Below are 17,586 nucleotides of genomic sequence, written 5' to 3'. Positions count from 1 at the left end.
GGCACATCGTGAGTGCACCAGCTTCTCGTCCTTTGCCTGCCCCCCCAATTGTTCGTACCCCTCCGTTCCTCTTGTACAGCTATCTCCATAGCTCTCCTACAGCTTTGTCTCCGTGGCCCTGCGCCCCGGCCTCCCTTGTCCAGCCTCTCCTCTCTGACCTTCTCTTCGTGCGCTGCTGCCCGTCTGCGACCAATCGCAACGGGCGCGGCGTTCTCTTGTCACTTCTCTGATACCTCTTCTTCCTCGTTACTCGTCGCGCCCTTTCCCCGTCGTCTTGTCTCTCTCTTATTTGTCCCCTCTCTGACCGCGCCGTCATGGCAAACAGCTACTCCGCCCGCTTGCCTGCCGAGCGTGATTCGACTCCCGCCATCGCATTCTCCAGGCGAGATTGCGCGTTCGAGAGAGCAAGTCGCACGCGTCTTGTGTCCATGGTCGCTTGACCGCGCGCCTTGCCGACGACCTGACCACGCCTAGCTTTAGCCCCGTGACCCTAGACACGCATCACGGCTCAAGACTGTCCAGCCGCACGTATTTGCGACAATGGATTCATACACGTAAGTCTTTGCATGACTCGTTGCACAACCAGCGATGCTGACAGCTGGCAGTAGCACCCGCGAAGATTCTAGGCCGCCCGCCGACACCTACAGACGCCGCTCACCGGGTAAGTGCTGGAGCCCTGTTTTGAACTTGAGCGCTCTGGATTCGCGCACCGCTCGTCTTGGGCGCCGCGTTTTCCTAACCTGCTGAAACCAGACAACACTATCCCCTCTCGGGCACACGCAGCTAACATGTCTCCTGAAGGCGCTGGAGACCGCCGAACTAGCAGGCGGCGATCGCGTTCACCCCAGAATATCGACCGCTACCAGCCCGACCGAGCCCGTGATTACGATGGACCCCGTCGTGATGGCACCAGGCGCCGCTCTTCTCCCCCGCCAATACAGGCTGGAATCGACCGATACGTGCCTGGCCAGGACAATTTTGCGCCAACCTTTACGACGAACCCAGTTCCAAACCCGATGCACCTCGAGTACCAGGTGGGCTTCAACTATTTTGCCGAGTGGTGGCGCGTGGAGCAACTCATGAAGGAAGAGAAGGAGCGCGCCAAGAACGGCGGTCGCAAACCCGGTCTCAAAGGCGAGCGTGAAGCCCGCGAGGAACGCGGCAAGGAGCGCGAACAGATCCAGGCTGCATACGACGAGTACAAGGAAAAGCTGCAGGTGCAAATGGCCAAGACGTTCGTAGACAAGCACAAGAATGAAGAGTGGTTCAAGGAGCGATATGACCCAGACTACGACTTGGCCTTCAAGGAGAAGCTCCGTCAGTACCGCCATGGCATCTACGAGGAGTGGGAGCGTCAGATTGACGAAGGTTACTTTGACGAGTTCACGCTCGAGGGCATCTACAAGAACGACTCGAACGGAGCTGGCGGCATTGTCGAGAAGGAAGAGGGAGAAACGACTGCTGCCAACGAAGTCTTGGGTGTAGGTGATCTTCTGCCTTGCAAGGGTGGCGAGATTCGCGATGAGACTGCGTTCCAGCCGACACTACTCATCAAGACGATTGCGCCGACTGTCAATCGCGAAAAGGTTGAAGAGTTCTGCAAAGAGCACTTGGGAGAAGGCCCTGGCGGCTTCAAGTGGCTGAGCATGAGCGACCCGAATCCCCTCAAAAAGTGCCACCGCATTGGCTGGGTGATTCTGAACCCAAGCGACGAGCAGCCAATGATTATTGACGATCGTGGCGATGGACGTGACGTTGACGGCGAAGAAGGCGTCATGGAAGAGAAGCCCGATGTTCATGTGACGCCTCAGAGTACTGCGCACAAGGCTCTCGAAGCGCTCAACGGAAAGACGGTCAACGATGAGGTACGCGGCAACTTTACGTGCCACGTGGGCATCCACGAGCCGCCTGCTGCTCCACGCAAGAAGGCGCTCTGGGACCTCTTCTCTGCGCCCGAGAGAATCGAGCGTGATCTTGAGCTTGCCGAACGACTTGTCCACAAGCTCGATTCGGAGCTCAAGGCCGGCCACGAAGACGACTTCTCAAACGTCGACGGCGTCAGCAAGATTGAGCAGCGGGTCGAGGATCTGCGTGTCAAAGGCTGGCTCCAGCCGCCAGCGAACGCGCCGGCGCCTATCAAGAAGGAGCGAGACACGGATGACCTGGAAGAGGGTGAAGATGAAACCATGGAAGATGAGGAGGGCGCCTTTGACGACGAAGTGGATGATGAAGATTTGCTGGTGAAGAAGAAGAAGCTCGACCTCCTGATTGAATATCTGCGACGGGTGTACAATTTCTGCTTCTTCTGCGTTTTCGAGAGCGACTCTGTGCATGAGTTGATTCGCAAGTGCGCAGGAGGACATCTCCGCCGACCGCGTGCCAGCCTTACGACAGCTGCCAAGGCGACGGCACGAGCTACAGCATCTGGAGAGCCGTTCCCTTACCGAAAGCAAGAGTCTTCGGCCGAGGCTGAAAACGGAGAAAATGGAAGTCCAGTTCAAGAGCGGAAACCAATGCGGCTGAGCACGAAGAACCAGCAGCAGCTTCAGCGAGCCTTCAACTGGGTCAAGACGTACGAGGAAAAGCTCCTGCAGCTGCTGGAGCCTGAGAACGTGGACATCCGGAAGCTGGGCGGCAAGCCGCTAGACGAAGCGCTGGAAGACGAGCTTGCTCGATACGTCAAGCAAGAAGACGAGTCCAAATGGCGTTGCAAGGTGCCCGAGTGCACCAAGCTCTTCAAGGGCGAGCATTTTTGGCGCAAGCATATTGAGAAGCGCCACCCCGAGTGGCTGGAGCAGCTGCAGAAAGATGTGAGTACTGGGATGGGGTGGGCAAGAGAAATTTGCTAACTAGAGACAGCTGCGTCTTGTCAACAGCTACGTACTTGACCCTGCGCACATTGCACCGTCGCGCAGTGATGCCAATAGCAACGGGCACTTCCCCATGGGCAACCATGTGCAGGCGACGGGAACACCGCGCGGCTTCAACCTGGCCAACATGAGCATGGCCATGGTAGGAAACGGCATGCAGAACGGGGTGCACATGGGCGGCATGTTCAACCCTGCCATGGGCGGGACGTGGGACCCGGCGGGTGCTCACGATGATCGGGCTGGGCCGATGCGACGGGGTGGACATCGCTTCAACAACCGGGCTGGGCCTTATGACCGACAGGCGCGAGATGGGCGCAGTCGGCCCAGTGTCAATGGCGGACGTCTTACTCCGCCGCGTGGAGGTCGCCAGGGGCCGCAGCGGTACGGTGAGGGAGGGCCAGGACCTGTGCAGTCTGTGCAAGGTCGGTCTATCAAGAGCTACGAGGATCTGGATGCGGTGGGCGGGGGTGGGGGCGGTGAGCTCAACTACTGAGAGAGGGTGCAAATAAGGGGTCGGGGGGGTTTTGGCCGACATGGGCCAAGATGGCAGCAGGGTTGGCGTTGTTGGAAGGGGGGGGGTTTGTTTTGTTTTGTTACATGATTCACTTAGGGCAGCGTGCGACTGCGTTTGTAGTTTGTTTGGGAAAGGTAGTGGATGGCGTCGTGAGGATATGGCATCGTGTTTTGTGACTTTGGACCCATGGGCCCCAGGGGGCTGTATCATGTACATGTAGCGGGTAGTGGTAAGCAAGGCCGTGTGCAGACTGATGGCGACGGGCGAGAGAGTCGTGTGCAGCGTGACTGGGTTGGGCATCATGGAGGCGGGCAAAGCAGGCACCGCAGGCACAGGCTTGGGGGAGTCGGATGTCTTGGCTGGGGGCGCGATGTCATGATGGGGTGCAGAGAATGAAGGGCTAAGCGACGGGCGTGGCTCGCTTGCTGACACCCAGGGCGCGTCTGGCTCGGTCAATGCAGCGTTCGGCACATGGCCGGGTTGTGTCAGCTCGGCGGGCTAAGCAAGTAGACGACACGTGTGCGGATGGGGGCGTGGTGGTGAGAGGGGAGCAGCGATGGGGGGGGGACAGTGGCTGGAGATGCAGCTGTTCGTCGTGGTGGGCGTGGGCGTGGGCGTGGTGCTGGCGGGCGTGGTGGTTGAGCAGCCAAGGCGTCCGATGGGGGTTGGGCTGGGCCGGAGCCCGTGGAAGCTCGGCGCAGCGGGTCGTACGGCCGGGCAGAGTACGTCAGCCAGGCGTGCGGGCGGGGATTGCGTCACTCAGCCACAATGGTTTGCACCAGCCCGGCCCAGCGCCCGCCGCCCGCCTTCCTCTCCACACGCGCACCAGCACCAGCCTCAGGCGCAGCCACAGCCCCTACATATCTAGTCTACACACGCCCGGCCACGGCGCCGTCATAAACACGCGTCGACTGCCCGCCATACTTAATACACCCGCTGCCTGCCTGCCTGCCCGCCTGCCCTGCCCCTTCCTTCTTTTGGCCCGCAGCGCCGTCCCCCAGCCTGCCCTGCCCTGCCCTTGACCGTCCTAGTACTTTTAATTCCCACCATGCCCTCCAATGCCCACACCCCGCCCGCCCTCCAGCTCAACGGCGCAACAGAGCCCACCACCATGGCTTCTGACCGCCCGCCCGCCCGCCTCCTCAGCGCGCCCGTCCGCCCAGCGTCGCTCACCCGCAATGACACCAGCTACTCCAAATACTCCGTCTCGTCGGTGCCGCCAGACGGCTCCGTCCTGACGGGCAAGCAGGAGCACTGTAGGCGCCCGCAGCCCACGCCCCGTGCCACCCACTAACCCCCCCGCGCAGACCTCAAGCGGGAACTCATTTCGCGCCAGACAAAGTACGAAATCTCTGAACTCTCGTCGCCCACGGCTCTGAGGCGCTTCGGCGCACCCTTCCACTCGGACGCTGGTGAGGTTGCGCCCGAAGACTCAGAGCTGCCCCTGCTCCGCTTCATATTCGTCAACCATGTGCGAAACTTCCCCTTCCTCGACAAGGCCAAGGAGAAGGAGTTCTGGCAGGACAAACTCCAAGTGGTACGTTGCATGCCTCCACAGCGGCTGGAGACGGGGCTGACAGCGGTGCTACTATAGTTTTTGGAGTCCTTTGCGAGCAAGGACATCTCGTCGTCAGAAGACCGGCTGGAGGAGACAAAGCGGCGGAAGCTGGCGCTCAAGGCCGAGAAGCTGGTCGAACTCATGATGGTTTCCGGCATCCCGACCGCGTCCGGCTACGAGGAGAGGATACGCTTTGCAGAGATGGAAATTGTAGACCGGCAGGCCAACGAGAAGGGCCTCACAATGAATGCACCCAGCGGCCATTCCATCAACGGCTGGGACGTCAACATTGCCGGTGTCAGGACCACATCGGTGAAACGGCACCTCCGCTACCATACACATGCAGTGAGTGAGTATGTATGCTTCAAAGAACAAGAGTCTGATGGCGAAACCGCAGGAGTACATTATCCGTGTCAAGCAAGGCGACGGCCAGGACATCTACATTGGCCGTCGATATGCCGATTTTGTTCAGTTGCACAAGCGCATCCGCCTCGAGCTTCCGGGCAAGGTTCTTGCCCCGCTACCCCGAAAGAACGCAAAAGATGGAGTCCTGAAATCGAGCGCTGATGACGACGATGTTAGCTCCATCTCGTCCGAGTCTACACAAGGACCCTATCCTGAGACTAACGAGAATAGTGGCGGAGGCAGCGGCGGCGGCGGAGGCGGCGGCGGCCTTCGAAGCTACATTTTCGGCGGCGGGCACAAGAAGAACGCATCGCAAACCTCGCTGGGAAAGCGCTCGCCAAGGGCTTCGGCAGACTACTCGTCATACAAGCCTCCGCGCAGGCTATACCGGGAAGAGCAGCGAGTTTCCCTTCGCGCATTCCTCCGCGCGTTCCTTCACAATGAGCGAATCGCACACTCGAATGCCATGGCCGAGTTCCTTACACATGACCCCATTGAGATCAACGAGGAAGAAATGGAAGACATCCAGAGACGCGAAGAAATGGACAAGAGGCGCATAGAAGAGCAGAAGCAATTCTACGAAGTTGCGCGGCAACGAGCAGCAGAGCTTGACATCCACATGGAGAAGTTCAGACGAGAAATAGTAGAGAGCAATGGCCTATCTCATTTATTCCAGGAGGTTAGGATCAAGAACAGTATCAGGGAACTCAAGCCCGAGTATCAAAAGTTTGCCGAGTGGCTACGGATAGAAGTTGCTGCAACGCTCTACCACCTCTTCCTGGCAGAAGACAACTCACCAGAGCTTTTTGCACAGGCCAAACGCATCCATTCCCTCGTGCCATACGGTGTGCTGAAAAACGTCATACGCATTGCCAACCCTGCAGCCGTCATGAGCGGAGTTCTGGATCTTTTCCTCGCACAGCCCTTTGGCGCTCGATCGCTTCTGCAGCGCATATTTGGCATGGCAATCAATGACGGTGTCAACTCTGTGCAAAAGACGATCAACACTCTTTCGTCGACACGGATCAAAGACGAAGTGCTCTGCAACAAGATCAAAGCATATGTAGAGTCGGACGAGGCTGTCAAGGACACCATCCGCCACGAAGCCGCACAGGACAATGTGGACATCGTGGTGACGATATTGCGATCCGAGTACTTTGAGCCGGAGCTGAGCCCGCCGCAAGTGGAGAAGGTGTTCAATGCCTATGTTGCCTGGACCAACGCCGTGGAAAATGTGAGATCGACACGCCTCAGCCGAACAACGAGCCGGCACAGTAACATCAGCACATCTACTAACGCGGCCGACCAGGTCGAAAAGGAAATGCGCGCAGGAGCCGAGCTCTTCGCTCACTTGAAGCAGTACTTGAAACTCTGTCTCCGACAACGAGACAAGCTCATGATGCTTCAGATCATCGAGGAGGTAAGCTAACCCAACGCAATGGTTTCAAAAGCAGTCCATTGACTGACCAATTCTAGCCCACGACACTGCAGCTGTTCAGAGACCTCTTCACCATTTTCTACGAACCCCTGGTTCGCGTGTACAAGTCTGCCAATGTCTACAATAGTATTACTGACTTTGCCATGTTCGCCGACGACACCATAAAGACAATTGAAGCCTGCCAACGACAAGAAGTCTCTGCTGACCCTAACCAAACCGTCCAGGCCTTTATCGACTTGTGTGCCCGTCACGAAGACAACTTTTACAAGTTCGTTCATGAAGTACACAAGCACGACAATGGTCTTTTTGACCAACTCATGGGCTGGCTAGAAGGCATTCTAGACTTTTTGCGCCATGGCCCAAAGAATGGTGGCAAGCTGGATATGAATGCACTGTTTCAGGGCGCCATGGACTCCAAGTTGATCGACAAGGACAAGGCCATCCGTGAAATTAATAGCCTGATCAAGTGGCAGATGGCTAGGAAGAAGTGGCACCAAGACAAGACGCGGCAGAAGATGGCGAGCGGGGATGAGCCAGATCCACTCATGGGTGGTGGCATTGCTGGCTTCAAGTCGAGCGACTTTGGTCTCAACGCGGTTTGTCTTCACCCCAACCTCCGTGCCTGTGCTTGCACACTGACGTATCTGCAGATGGATCTCCAGGACCTGGAACTTGACGATAATAGCACCGATTCCACCGAATCAGAAGACATGGATGACGCAGACGTTGCCGATCCAATTGAAGCAGAGCGCAAGAGTAGAGCCCGGGCCGCAGAGAAGCTACGGAGGAAGGCAGGTGAGCCCAAGAAGCCGCATATCGAGGAGCTGTACAAGCTCAACGACGGGTTCAACATTATGCTCCGCAATGTGCTTGCATCCTAAGCCGATTGCAGCTGGTTGGGAGACATGGCCATGATTGTCGTCTCTCTCTCTGTATGCCCCCGCAGCTTCCGAGCATCGAATCGTAACTTTCCAAATACCCGATAGATTAATTTTACTATGATGTTTAATGCATGTACACGACGTCCAAGTGCTCGTACACGGTGGCGTATTGCACCGCCACATGGTCTGGGGCGCGCCTGCCGAATGGACGCTAGCGCGGCTGCTCCGAGCGGAGCTAGCATCCAGTCGCATAGCTGTCCTTTAGTGCTCGCCGCATTGTCGCAACGTCTACGCGCTGACTTGCTTACCCATTTCTCCTTCCTGTACAATGACCTTGCGGCTTTGGCACAAGCTGTGCTGATTTTCATTCTTTTGCCCCTTTTCAATTCATTGTGCAACGTCAGATTGCCTTTGCATCTCGTACCAGTCAAGTGGTCCGACGTTCAAAGCACGGCTACTCCCTAGACCACCAGACCCCATAGGGTACCATCCTTTCCCTCGAACCCGTTGTCCGGAACCTCAACACCCACGACTGCCCCTCACTGGCAAGCCGCCATCATGCCCGTCAAATCGCGATTTAATAGGCTCGACGCCTTTACCAAGACGGTCGAAGATGCGCGCATACGTACAACATCTGGCGGAATCGTCACAATCGCCAGTCTGCTCATTATCCTCTGGTTATCGTGGGGCGAGTGGGTCGACTACAAGAAAGTCACTGTCCGGCCCGAATTGATCGTGGACAAGGGAAGAGGCGAGCGCATGGAGATTGCGCTCAACATATCGTTCCCACGGGTACCGTGCGAATTGCTCACGCTCGATGTCATGGACGTGTCCGGAGAACTGCAGATGGGCGTGACACACGGTATCAACAAGGTGCGATTGAGCCCAGAGGCAGAGGGTAGCAAGGTCATTGAGGTCAAGGCCTTGGATCTGTAAGTATACCCGGTTCGAGTCCGGAGCAGAGAAGACGATGCTAACGGCGCTTGCAGGCATGCCGACGAAGCAACACACCTGGCGCCCGACTACTGCGGAGAATGCTATGGCGCTCCTCACCCGCCCAACGCAAAAAAGGCTGGCTGCTGCAACACCTGCGACGAAGTGCGCGAAGCCTATGCCTCTGTCTCGTGGTCATTTGGTCGCGGAGAAGGTGTCGAACAATGCGAGCGGGAGCACTATGCAGAGCACCTCGACGAACAGCGCCAGGAGGGATGTCGTCTTGAGGGTAGCATCCGTGTCAACAAGGTGATTGGAAACTTCCACTTCGCACCCGGAAAGTCTTTCTCAAACGGCAACCTCCACGTACACGACCTGGACAACTACTTCAGCGATAGTTACTCGCATACTTTTACGCACAACATCCATCTGCTCCGCTTCGGCCCTCAGCTCCCCGATGAAACCATCAGGGATATTCAGAAGGCCCACATGGCCTCTGGCCCTGGCCGTTGGTCAAACCACCACATCAACCCTCTTGACCATACCACGCAAAGCACTGACGAAAAGGCCTTTAACTTTATGTACTTTATCAAGGTTGTCCCGACTCTCTACCTGCCCCTCAACTGGCATACTGTTCCTCGTTCTACCCTGCATGAGGACTTTCTTGGTGCTGGCTACGATCCTTCATACAGGGGTAGCATAGAGACACATCAGTACTCTGTGACTAGCCACAAGCGAAGCCTGCAGGGCGGCAATGATGAAAAGGACGGACACAAGGAAAGGATTCACGCCCGCGGTGGCATCCCGGGTGTCTTCTTCTCTTACGTAAGTTGTGCCGATACCAAGTGAGACAACCTGACTAACGCATCGGCAGGACATTTCACCCATGAGGGTCATTAGCCGCGAAGTCCGCGAAAAGACTTTCTCTGGCTTCCTTGTTGGCATCTGCGCCATTATTGGCGGCACGCTTACCGTTGCTGCGGCTGTCGACCGCGCTCTGTATGAGGGTGTGAACAAGATCAAGAAGCTACACTCGCAGTAGTGATATGGTCACGGTGAGTAGTCGGGTCAAACCTCCAAGGCAGAACCCACATTCGTGCTGCATATGTGTGTAATGCCTGAGGTGGAGTTTATGGCGTCCTATTTTGGCTTTTTAAAGGGAATTAGATGGATGGCGGTTCAGCCAAGTCCGTAAGGGGGAATGGCGGGGCGGGTTAGGTTGTGAAGTGGAATAGATCTTGCGTATTTAGCACTGAACGGCTGGTATCTTCTAGATCTGGCTTTCAACGGAGAAAAACTTACATAAAAGAAAGAAAAAACAGTTATTGTGTGTTTAATGGTAAATTACTGTTACGTAGTGTTGAGGATCGGCTTGTCTTAAAGTGCAGGATATGTTGCTAATTACAGCAACACGATTATCTGGATTACCACCAAGGCATATGCATTAGGCTCCATTGGTTGCCTGGCTGCCTGGCTGCTTTGACAAGAGATTACACATGTTTGCTTCCACCACTCGGTTCTAATAGCTATAGTTGTGATTTGTGGAAATGGAAGTGAAAACAGTCACAGTCACAGTCACAGTCAACTGTGGTTCGACGTTGGAAGATGCACGGGCTGGCCAATGACAAGCGTCGCAGACAGACGAATCATTGCGGCTTGGCGGCGCACGGCCCGTCAGCCTTTATAGACGGGCCTGTTTCATTTGTCTTGCTTGCTCACACATCTCTCATATACTCACTGGAATCGCTGCTGAAAACACTGCAATAACAATGAACGACCAGCCGAGAGGACGAGCACGCGGCCGCGGCCGTGGACGTGGCAACTGGAGCGTCTCTTTCAACCAACACCACAACGACGGCGATCAGATGATGGTTGATGGCGATTTCTCGCGTGGGCGAGGCAGGGGAAGAGGACGAGGCAGGGGTTTCAGAGGCGGCCAGAACCACTTTCAATACGATAACCGCCCACGAGAGCCGCCCATCGATATTGAGAAGCTTAAAACAAATCCATCATACCCGCTCATGGAAGGCTTCCTAGGGAGACGCTATGACGCCGCCAACAAGCTACTCAACCTCTCGACCATTATCAGCGACCAAAAGATTCTGCAATCTGGCATGTTTTCGACCGAAGGAGCGCAAAAAAAGTTTTTCCCGGCCCTCATGATTGTCTGCGACGCCATCCTGAAGACACAAGAAGCAAAAGAGCAAGCCATCCACAGCGTCACGCTCTCTGGCAACAACCTGCAAAACACGCACGCAGTCTACCAGCTCTGCAACCACTTCCGCCACATCCAAAACCTCGACCTAAGCAACAACGCCTTTGCAACGCTCGACGCACTCAAGCCATGGAAAGGCCGCTTCCGCAACGTCGAGCACCTCATCATCGACTCATTTCCCTCGCCAAACTGGGAAGAGGAAATCATATCTTGGTTTCCCAAGCTCAAAATCCTAAACGGCAACCAAGTTCGCCCTGACGGCCCCGCAGGACCAGCAGCCGCAGCAGCAAACGCACAGCAAATACCACCACATGCCAACAACACACCGACGCCCGCCATGCCTGATGCAGAGCAGCAGCGAAGAGAAGAAATGATTCTCTACGTCCAACGCGAAACAAATCTCACGCGCGACTACGCAATCCAGTGTCTGGAAGCCGGTCAGTGGAACATTGAACAAGCGGGTGCCTTGTTTGCTCAAAGCCGCAACTCGCTACCACCCGAAGCATACAACAATTAATGTATTTGCTTCGAAATCCCGCATCGTCGACATAGTCTGGCCTAGCCTAGCTTAGGTTTAGGCTTGGGCTTGGCCAGAAGATATAATGAGGGGTGTACGTCCCGAAAAGTGTAAGACGACCGCACTCCTCCCGCCCTTTTCGCAAAAAACCCATGCCAGGAGAGTAAAATAGGAAGAAGAAGATGAGGAAAAAAGAGGAATAAGAAGGCAAAACCAATATGATCCTACCGCCAGCCCAAACTCGGATATACAGAGTACACAGAGCCACGGAAACGGCTTTCTTATGGCAGGAGGAGAGAGGGTTTTTTTTTCTTTTCATCACATACACATATATACCGAGAAAAACAACCATCCTAAACCTTCTTTCTCTCTCCCTTTTTTACCTCCTTCCCGATATACCATGCATACACGCAATCCGGATCCGCGCACCATGGACCTGGCATCGGGGGTATACACCACATATATCCAAATACACACACATATATATATATATACATGTCGCCGCGCATCTCACTCACGCTCTCTCATGTCTTCTCTCACCTTGGTCTTGTCTTGTCTTCCACGACACCGACAACGCCACTTGAACCAACTCCTAAACTTGGACAAAGAGGGCAAGAGGAAACTCCGCAAGATGCAGAAGGCTTTAGTCTTGTACCATGCAAAGTGCAGGGACCTGGCCACAATATTAAGCGCACCCCTAGAAGTATTAGAAGAATCAACCGCGGCTGCTCTCAGCGCTATAGCAAGCGAGGAAGCACATAGCATTTAGCAGCGTGCCTAGCAGAACGCTACTATAAGAGACACTTTGCTAGACATGGTTAACCTACCTAAAGGTTAGGGACAAGACGACTACAGCGCTGAATTATTTCACCAAGCACAAAACAATCCCAATTTCAGCCCAAGTTATCTAAGAGACGCCTGTATTAAAGCGTTCATAACAGACATCCGCACGAAGTTGATCCTAGGTACACTCAAACCTTCAAGGTAGTAGCAGGTAATCGCCACCACATTTACACCGACACCGAAGAAGCCAACAACGACCTCGATTCAACGCCTGTATCGATATCGACTCCCAAAAGAAGACGGGCAAACGGATTAACATGTAATGGGCGATGGTGGTGGGATATATACTTCCTCTTCCCTTCCTCCTCCTCCTCTCTTCTTCTTCTCCTCTCCCTTTCTTCGCGTCTATCAGCTACCAGCAACCCTCGACGTCTTCCTTCCGCCTCACTGCATCTTACATAGGATCCTGGACGTTGAATGCTGGGAACCCCCCCTCTTCTTCTTCTTCTTCTTCTTCTTCTTCTTCCGCAACAGGATTGATTCACTCTACATCTTCTCTTTTTTTTTCTTGACTTTTTTCTTTCGGGCTTTTTTTTTGGGTTTTCACACATGGATACTTGGGTTTTGGGTTTCGGGTTTCATGCATGCATGCAAGATGGACTGGACTGGACTGGATTGGACTGGGCAAGACAAAGTCGTAGAGAGTAGTAGAGTGGTAGCCTGAGTGCGTAATGCCAAAAAACAAAAAAAAAGTGTTTTCAAGTATACAAATCAACAAGACAAAAAAAACCAAAAAAAACTTCTCAAGGGTATATACACGGCGAACGACAACGGCCGGCGACGGCGGCGACGGCGGCGGCAGTCACAGCGGGAGATGAGCGTAATTCGTGGTAATAGAAAAGGACAACATGTTATTAATGTTGATGTTTTTTTTTGTTTGATTGTTTTTTTGGCGGTGGTTCAAGAGAGTAAAGAGTAAAGTAAAGATAGGAAAAGAAAATAGATTTGATATTTAGATTGAAATGAAAAATTCAGCATTACTGTCGCTGTCACTGCCACTGCCACTGCCACTGTGTACTTTTATCATTTCACCCGCCCAAAAAAAAAACCAACAAAACAAAAAACATAACAAAAGTGAAGTCGTCTTCATCTTGACGTGATTATGATGATTGATTTCAATCAATTTGACTTGACTTGACTTGATTTGATTCCATTCAATCATTCAAAGTTCATCTATGAAAAAAACAACAACAACCACCAAAAACAGAGGTATATATGCAAAGAAAAAGAAGAAGAAGAAGAAGAAGAAGAAGAAGAAGAAGAAGAAGAAGAAGAAGAAGAAGAAGAAGAAAAGCGGTATATATAACCTAAACCATGTCCCTAGCTTGAGGCTCTCTCTCTCTCTCTCTCTCTCTCTCTCACTCACAAAAGCCGAGCATTACACACATATGCAAAGTCCTATACCATAGCAATCCCTCGTTACATAACCCGTCATGAAAAAAAAAAGTTGAGAAGACAACCAACCAACCAAAAAAAATAAAAAATTCGCTCATTTCATACCAACAACAAAGCACGAAAAAAAAACAGAGAGACTCGCTCAATGACTCTTCCTCTGCACATTCGCCAGCGCACTATTCAGCGCAGCCGTAACATCGACATGGAAAAGCGGCCTATTGAGACCCTGCACAACGGCAATCTTATTTCTCGTCTGCGCCTCATTCGTCGTTCCATACGCCTTGCTCTTCTCCAGCTGCTTGTTGATGCTACCGGTTTCCGAGCTGTTGCCCGAGTACTCGCCTGCGCGTGCGGCCTCGATATCGTGATTTTTGATTTGGGATAAGGTGCGTTGTGCGCGGAGGTTTTCGCGGGCTTCGGCTTCGGCTGCGGCGGAATCGGAGCCGCCGATTTCGGCGACGCTGAAAATGGGTTTCCAGCGCTGTGTGATGCCGCTTTCCGGAATGTCCGGCGTGTAGTAGCCGAAGCCGGCGGCGGCGAGAGAGCGCTTGGTCCAGCGGTTGTTGATGTTGCAAAAGTGCCAGTCGACTGTGTCTGGGGCGGCGTACTTGTCGAGCTGGTTCCGGACGTCAATCAAGTTTTGTATCGCGGTAAGATCGACATTGTTGACCGATGAGAAGTCGAGGATAATGGCCTTGAGCGTTGGTCGATTGTCTTGCAGCTCAGAGTCCTTGCCACGTCGTGGACCAGGATCGTTCCACGGGCGATCACCCGGTTTGCTGAACATTGCTGGGTTGGTACGGCGCGTCTTTGACATTATGGTGTCGGTGAGCTGATCGAGGTAGTGGTTTGCGTTGGGGTAGTTGAAGCCTTCACTGAATCGGTAGATAAAGATACCTGGGTATGGGTCCTCCAATTCAATAGTAGGGTTGGATCCATCCTTGTGATCAATGGGTAGGAAGACCTCGCGGATAGAGTCCTCACCTTCAACGGGTCTCTGCCTGGAAGAGGGAATTTGCTTGTCGTCATCAGTCGGGTCAAGAATATGGTCGCCAACAACCGAGTGGATCTTGGCTCTTCCCATGAAGCGTCCCTTGGCCTTGAACAAACGGAAAGCGAACATGCCAGCGGATATAGATACGGTGACGTAGATGCCATTTTCAATCGTCGAGAAGACAGTGACAATGACGCCGATGAAGAAGATCCCGACCTCAAGGGGCGAGATGCGCCAGAACTGGTAAACCGTGTTTGGAGGCGTAATCAAGTCGAGCACAGCGTGGATGATGACAGCTGCCAGAGCCGCATTTGGGATATACCAGAACATGGCTGGGAGTGCGTAGATGGCGAGCAACACCACGACAGCGGTAATGACACCTGCAAAAGGCGTGCGCACTCCGGCCTTGGACTTGATGGCAGTACGCGAGAAGGAACCGGTTGCGGGATAGGCTCCAAGAAAGGGACCCAGGCAGTTGCTGACACCAATAGCCACCAGCTCTTGCGAAGGGTTGATAACATAGTTGTTCACCCTGCCGAAAGACTTGGCAATGGAAATGTGCTCAATAAGGAGCACAATGACAGTCGAGGGCAGCTCCGTAGCAAAAGACTTGATGATGTCAATGGTAATGTGTGGTACGCGGGCATGTTTGAAGCCTCGGGGAACATTTCCAAGCGTACTAATGGAAGGCTTGGTGCCATTAGCCCGGTGGTGTCGGTTGACCAGGTAGCTGAACAGGATGTACAGCAAGATGACAAAGGCCGTGCGTAGCGTGTTCAGGAAAAAGAACAGCTTGGCCTTGGCCGGGAAGCGCTTTGCGAGTCGGCCGCACGAGTATCGGATTGCGTACAAGAGGAACAGGCATGTGAGGCCAAAGGATGCGTTGAGGTCGGTCCGTCCAATGTGCTTGAGAGAGTTGATAACCACCTTGTATGTGGGGTCCCTTGTAGAAAAACCGGTGATTCCCATCATGGTAGAGAATTGCCCCGCAGCAATGTTCAGGGCAGAACCCGTCATGAAGGCCGAGATTGCAGGCAGAGAGATGAGGTCGACGATCCAGCCCATCCTGACGAGGCCGAGGAAAAGAACAATTGAACCAGCAATGATGGCCAATGAGGATGCGATGATGTCTTTTGGTATGTGTTGGCCAGCCAGTTTCTTTTCCGCTGATAGTATAACGCCGCCAGTCACTTTGGAGAGGACAGCAACCGGGCCGATTGTAATGTCTTTGGAGGTAGCGAAGAACCAGTAGATGAGCACGCCCATGAACGAGGAGTAGAGTCCGAACTCGACAGGAAGCTCGGCGAGCTTTGCATAGGCCATGCCTTGGGGAATGACGACGGCACCAACTGTGATTCCTAGAAGAGGTCAGTGTTTTGATGGTACAATCTTGCATGTTGACATACCTGCAACAAGATCTCCGACAAGCCACTGCGTATTGTAGTGAGGCATCCAGTGGATAAAAGGAATGAGGCTGTATAGATATTCGACTACATCGTGACTGCTGGGGAGGATTTCGTGTAGCCACTCGCCTGTAGTCGGCTCGTCCTCGACATAGGTATCGGCAGAGTCGACAGTGAAGACGCTCTCTCCTCGCGTAACGCGTTCCGAGCCCGTCTCGTTCCTGTAATGGAGGTCGATGCCCAGGACCTTGGCCAGGCCGTGGCCGACTTTGTTGGCTGTTGAGGCCATGGCTAGTCAAATGCTACTCCGACTCCAATGTGGATAGGGGCACCGTGTCTACGGGAGTGCAAAGTGCCTGGAAGAGTGGCTGCGACAAGAAAGTATAAACTTGCTTGTCGGAAGCTTGTCTCTTATGAATTCCGGGGACGGGGAACGCGTAGAAGCACGGGACGGGAGCTCGGTAGCTTGGTACCAATCAAGAGTGCTATAACCAGGGGGTATGACAGAGGCGTGTCTTGTGGTTCAGCCCCAAGGACGGCTTGGCCACGAGGCAATGGACAGAATCTAGGCGATGAGGGTGAGAGGCCAGTAGGGCCGAAACCTAGAAAACGCCTCAGTATTGCTGATGTTGGCCCGCTGATTGCGTGATCACTATCGCCAATAGGGGCATCTGAGCATGTCAGTGCTGGTTGAATTCTTCAGCCGGCAGGTGGGCAAGCAGTGCTATTCCGCGGAGGTCGAAGACAAGAGGGCAGTGATGGAGAGAGAGTAGGTATGCAGGACCGGGCGAGCATTTTCAAGCAGAGCTTGAGTGGGTAAGGGTCCGGGAGGAATAGCACACGGTTGCTTATGCCGATCTGATTTGCCTGACATTGCAAGCAAAAGCGACGCTTTTCTCCGTGGACCCAGCTTCAGAATGGGTCCATGGTGCATAGGTGTGCGGACATGGCGACAGGGATAGCTGGGTGAAGGATGTGATAGTGGGCGATGGTCCACACTAGCGCCCAATAAAAGCGGACAGGGCGCAGATTGCGTGCTCGGAAGCAGAGATGTCGACTTCGGCGTGTGAGGACAGCCAAGAGAGCTTAGCTGGCTGCCACGGCAGCCACACTATAGTACCGTGGGCTTTTTTTGTAAAGCTTTGGCGAGCGTCGTTGCAACCGCGGGCGGTCCCTGGGTACACGATGAGGGTCGCTGCACCGCTGCAGGGAGCACTGTTGCCGCCGGACTGGACAAGGTGTGGACTCGACGGCCCCAACGCCGCGCCATTCCGTGACGTGCGAGATGCGCTTTCGACCCGCCTTCCGACGATGCTTCTCTTGGTGTCGCCAGAATCCGGCCTGACGTCACATGGTGGGCGAGGCCGGCAGCGCGGGATGGCAGAGGGCAGCAGGTTCAGCCTCCACGGAACCAGCGGCCTTTCCAGGGCAAGCTCCCCAGGGACAATAAGCGCTATTGCAGTAGGCGGGGGCCCTAAGCGGTGGTGTGGGTGAGCGAGCGAGCGTGTGTATGAAGTTTGTGGGTTCAATTAAGGTTTTTTTTCTGGCAGCCAGGCAGCCGCACGTGGGGAAAGGCGGTTGCTTTTGAGACTAGGCGCGCACAGGCTCAGTTGAATGTGG

At 54.2% G+C, this 17,586-nt stretch overlaps 6 protein-coding genes across 6 annotated transcripts; 5 read left to right on the top strand and 1 right to left on the bottom strand.

Annotated features, from left to right (window-relative positions):
- The first annotated feature begins 100 nt into the window (after window positions 1-100).
- SETTUDRAFT_169225 (uncharacterized protein) lies at window positions 101-3,440 on the top strand. Its single transcript, XM_008027870.1, has 4 exons — window positions 101-554; window positions 606-661; window positions 802-2,810; window positions 2,860-3,440. Exons 1-4 carry the CDS (start codon window positions 541-543, stop codon window positions 3,361-3,363), a joined length of 2,583 nt encoding a protein of 860 aa, XP_008026061.1. The 5' UTR covers window positions 101-540; the 3' UTR covers window positions 3,364-3,440.
- A 500-nt stretch (window positions 3,441-3,940) lies between these two features.
- SETTUDRAFT_39592 (uncharacterized protein) lies at window positions 3,941-4,252 on the top strand (the record flags this gene model as incomplete). Its single annotated transcript, XM_008027727.1, has 1 exon — window positions 3,941-4,252. One exon carries the CDS (start codon window positions 3,941-3,943, stop codon window positions 4,250-4,252), a length of 312 nt encoding a protein of 103 aa, XP_008025918.1.
- Window positions 4,253-4,457: 205 nt separating this feature from the next.
- On the top strand, window positions 4,458-7,765 carry SETTUDRAFT_169223 (uncharacterized protein). Its single transcript, XM_008027869.1, has 6 exons — window positions 4,458-4,640; window positions 4,692-4,921; window positions 4,979-5,287; window positions 5,340-6,767; window positions 6,824-7,381; window positions 7,436-7,765. The coding sequence occupies exons 1-6, from the start codon at window positions 4,496-4,498 to the stop codon at window positions 7,664-7,666; spliced, it is 2,901 nt and encodes a 966-aa protein (XP_008026060.1). The 5' UTR covers window positions 4,458-4,495; the 3' UTR covers window positions 7,667-7,765.
- Window positions 7,766-8,049: 284 nt separating this feature from the next.
- SETTUDRAFT_169220 (uncharacterized protein) lies at window positions 8,050-9,908 on the top strand. Its single transcript, XM_008027868.1, has 3 exons — window positions 8,050-8,598; window positions 8,656-9,424; window positions 9,474-9,908. The coding sequence occupies exons 1-3, from the start codon at window positions 8,225-8,227 to the stop codon at window positions 9,639-9,641; spliced, it is 1,311 nt and encodes a 436-aa protein (XP_008026059.1). The 5' UTR covers window positions 8,050-8,224; the 3' UTR covers window positions 9,642-9,908.
- Window positions 9,909-10,368: 460 nt separating this feature from the next.
- On the top strand, window positions 10,369-11,657 carry SETTUDRAFT_151053 (uncharacterized protein; the record flags this gene model as incomplete). The annotated part of the gene is made up of 1 exon (XM_008027867.1): window positions 10,369-11,657. One exon carries the CDS (start codon window positions 10,369-10,371, stop codon window positions 11,329-11,331), a length of 963 nt encoding a protein of 320 aa, XP_008026058.1. The 3' UTR covers window positions 11,332-11,657.
- Window positions 11,658-13,711: 2,054 nt separating this feature from the next.
- SETTUDRAFT_177331 (uncharacterized protein) lies at window positions 13,712-16,691 on the bottom strand (the record flags this gene model as incomplete). Its single annotated transcript, XM_008027866.1, has 2 exons — window positions 15,970-16,691; window positions 13,712-15,921 (listed from the first exon to the last, which is right to left on the bottom strand). Exons 1-2 carry the CDS (start codon window positions 16,253-16,255, stop codon window positions 13,712-13,714), a joined length of 2,496 nt encoding a protein of 831 aa, XP_008026057.1. The 5' UTR covers window positions 16,256-16,691.
- Window positions 16,692-17,586: the final 895 nt, after the last annotated feature.

The sequence above is a fragment of the Exserohilum turcica genome (genome assembly GCF_000359705.1).
Source record: "Exserohilum turcica Et28A unplaced genomic scaffold SETTUscaffold_20, whole genome shotgun sequence".
Lineage (NCBI taxonomy): Eukaryota > Fungi > Ascomycota > Dothideomycetes > Pleosporales > Pleosporaceae > Exserohilum > Exserohilum turcicum.
Note: the sequence above shows the minus strand (reverse complement) of the source record. Positions and strands in the feature narration are given on the sequence as shown.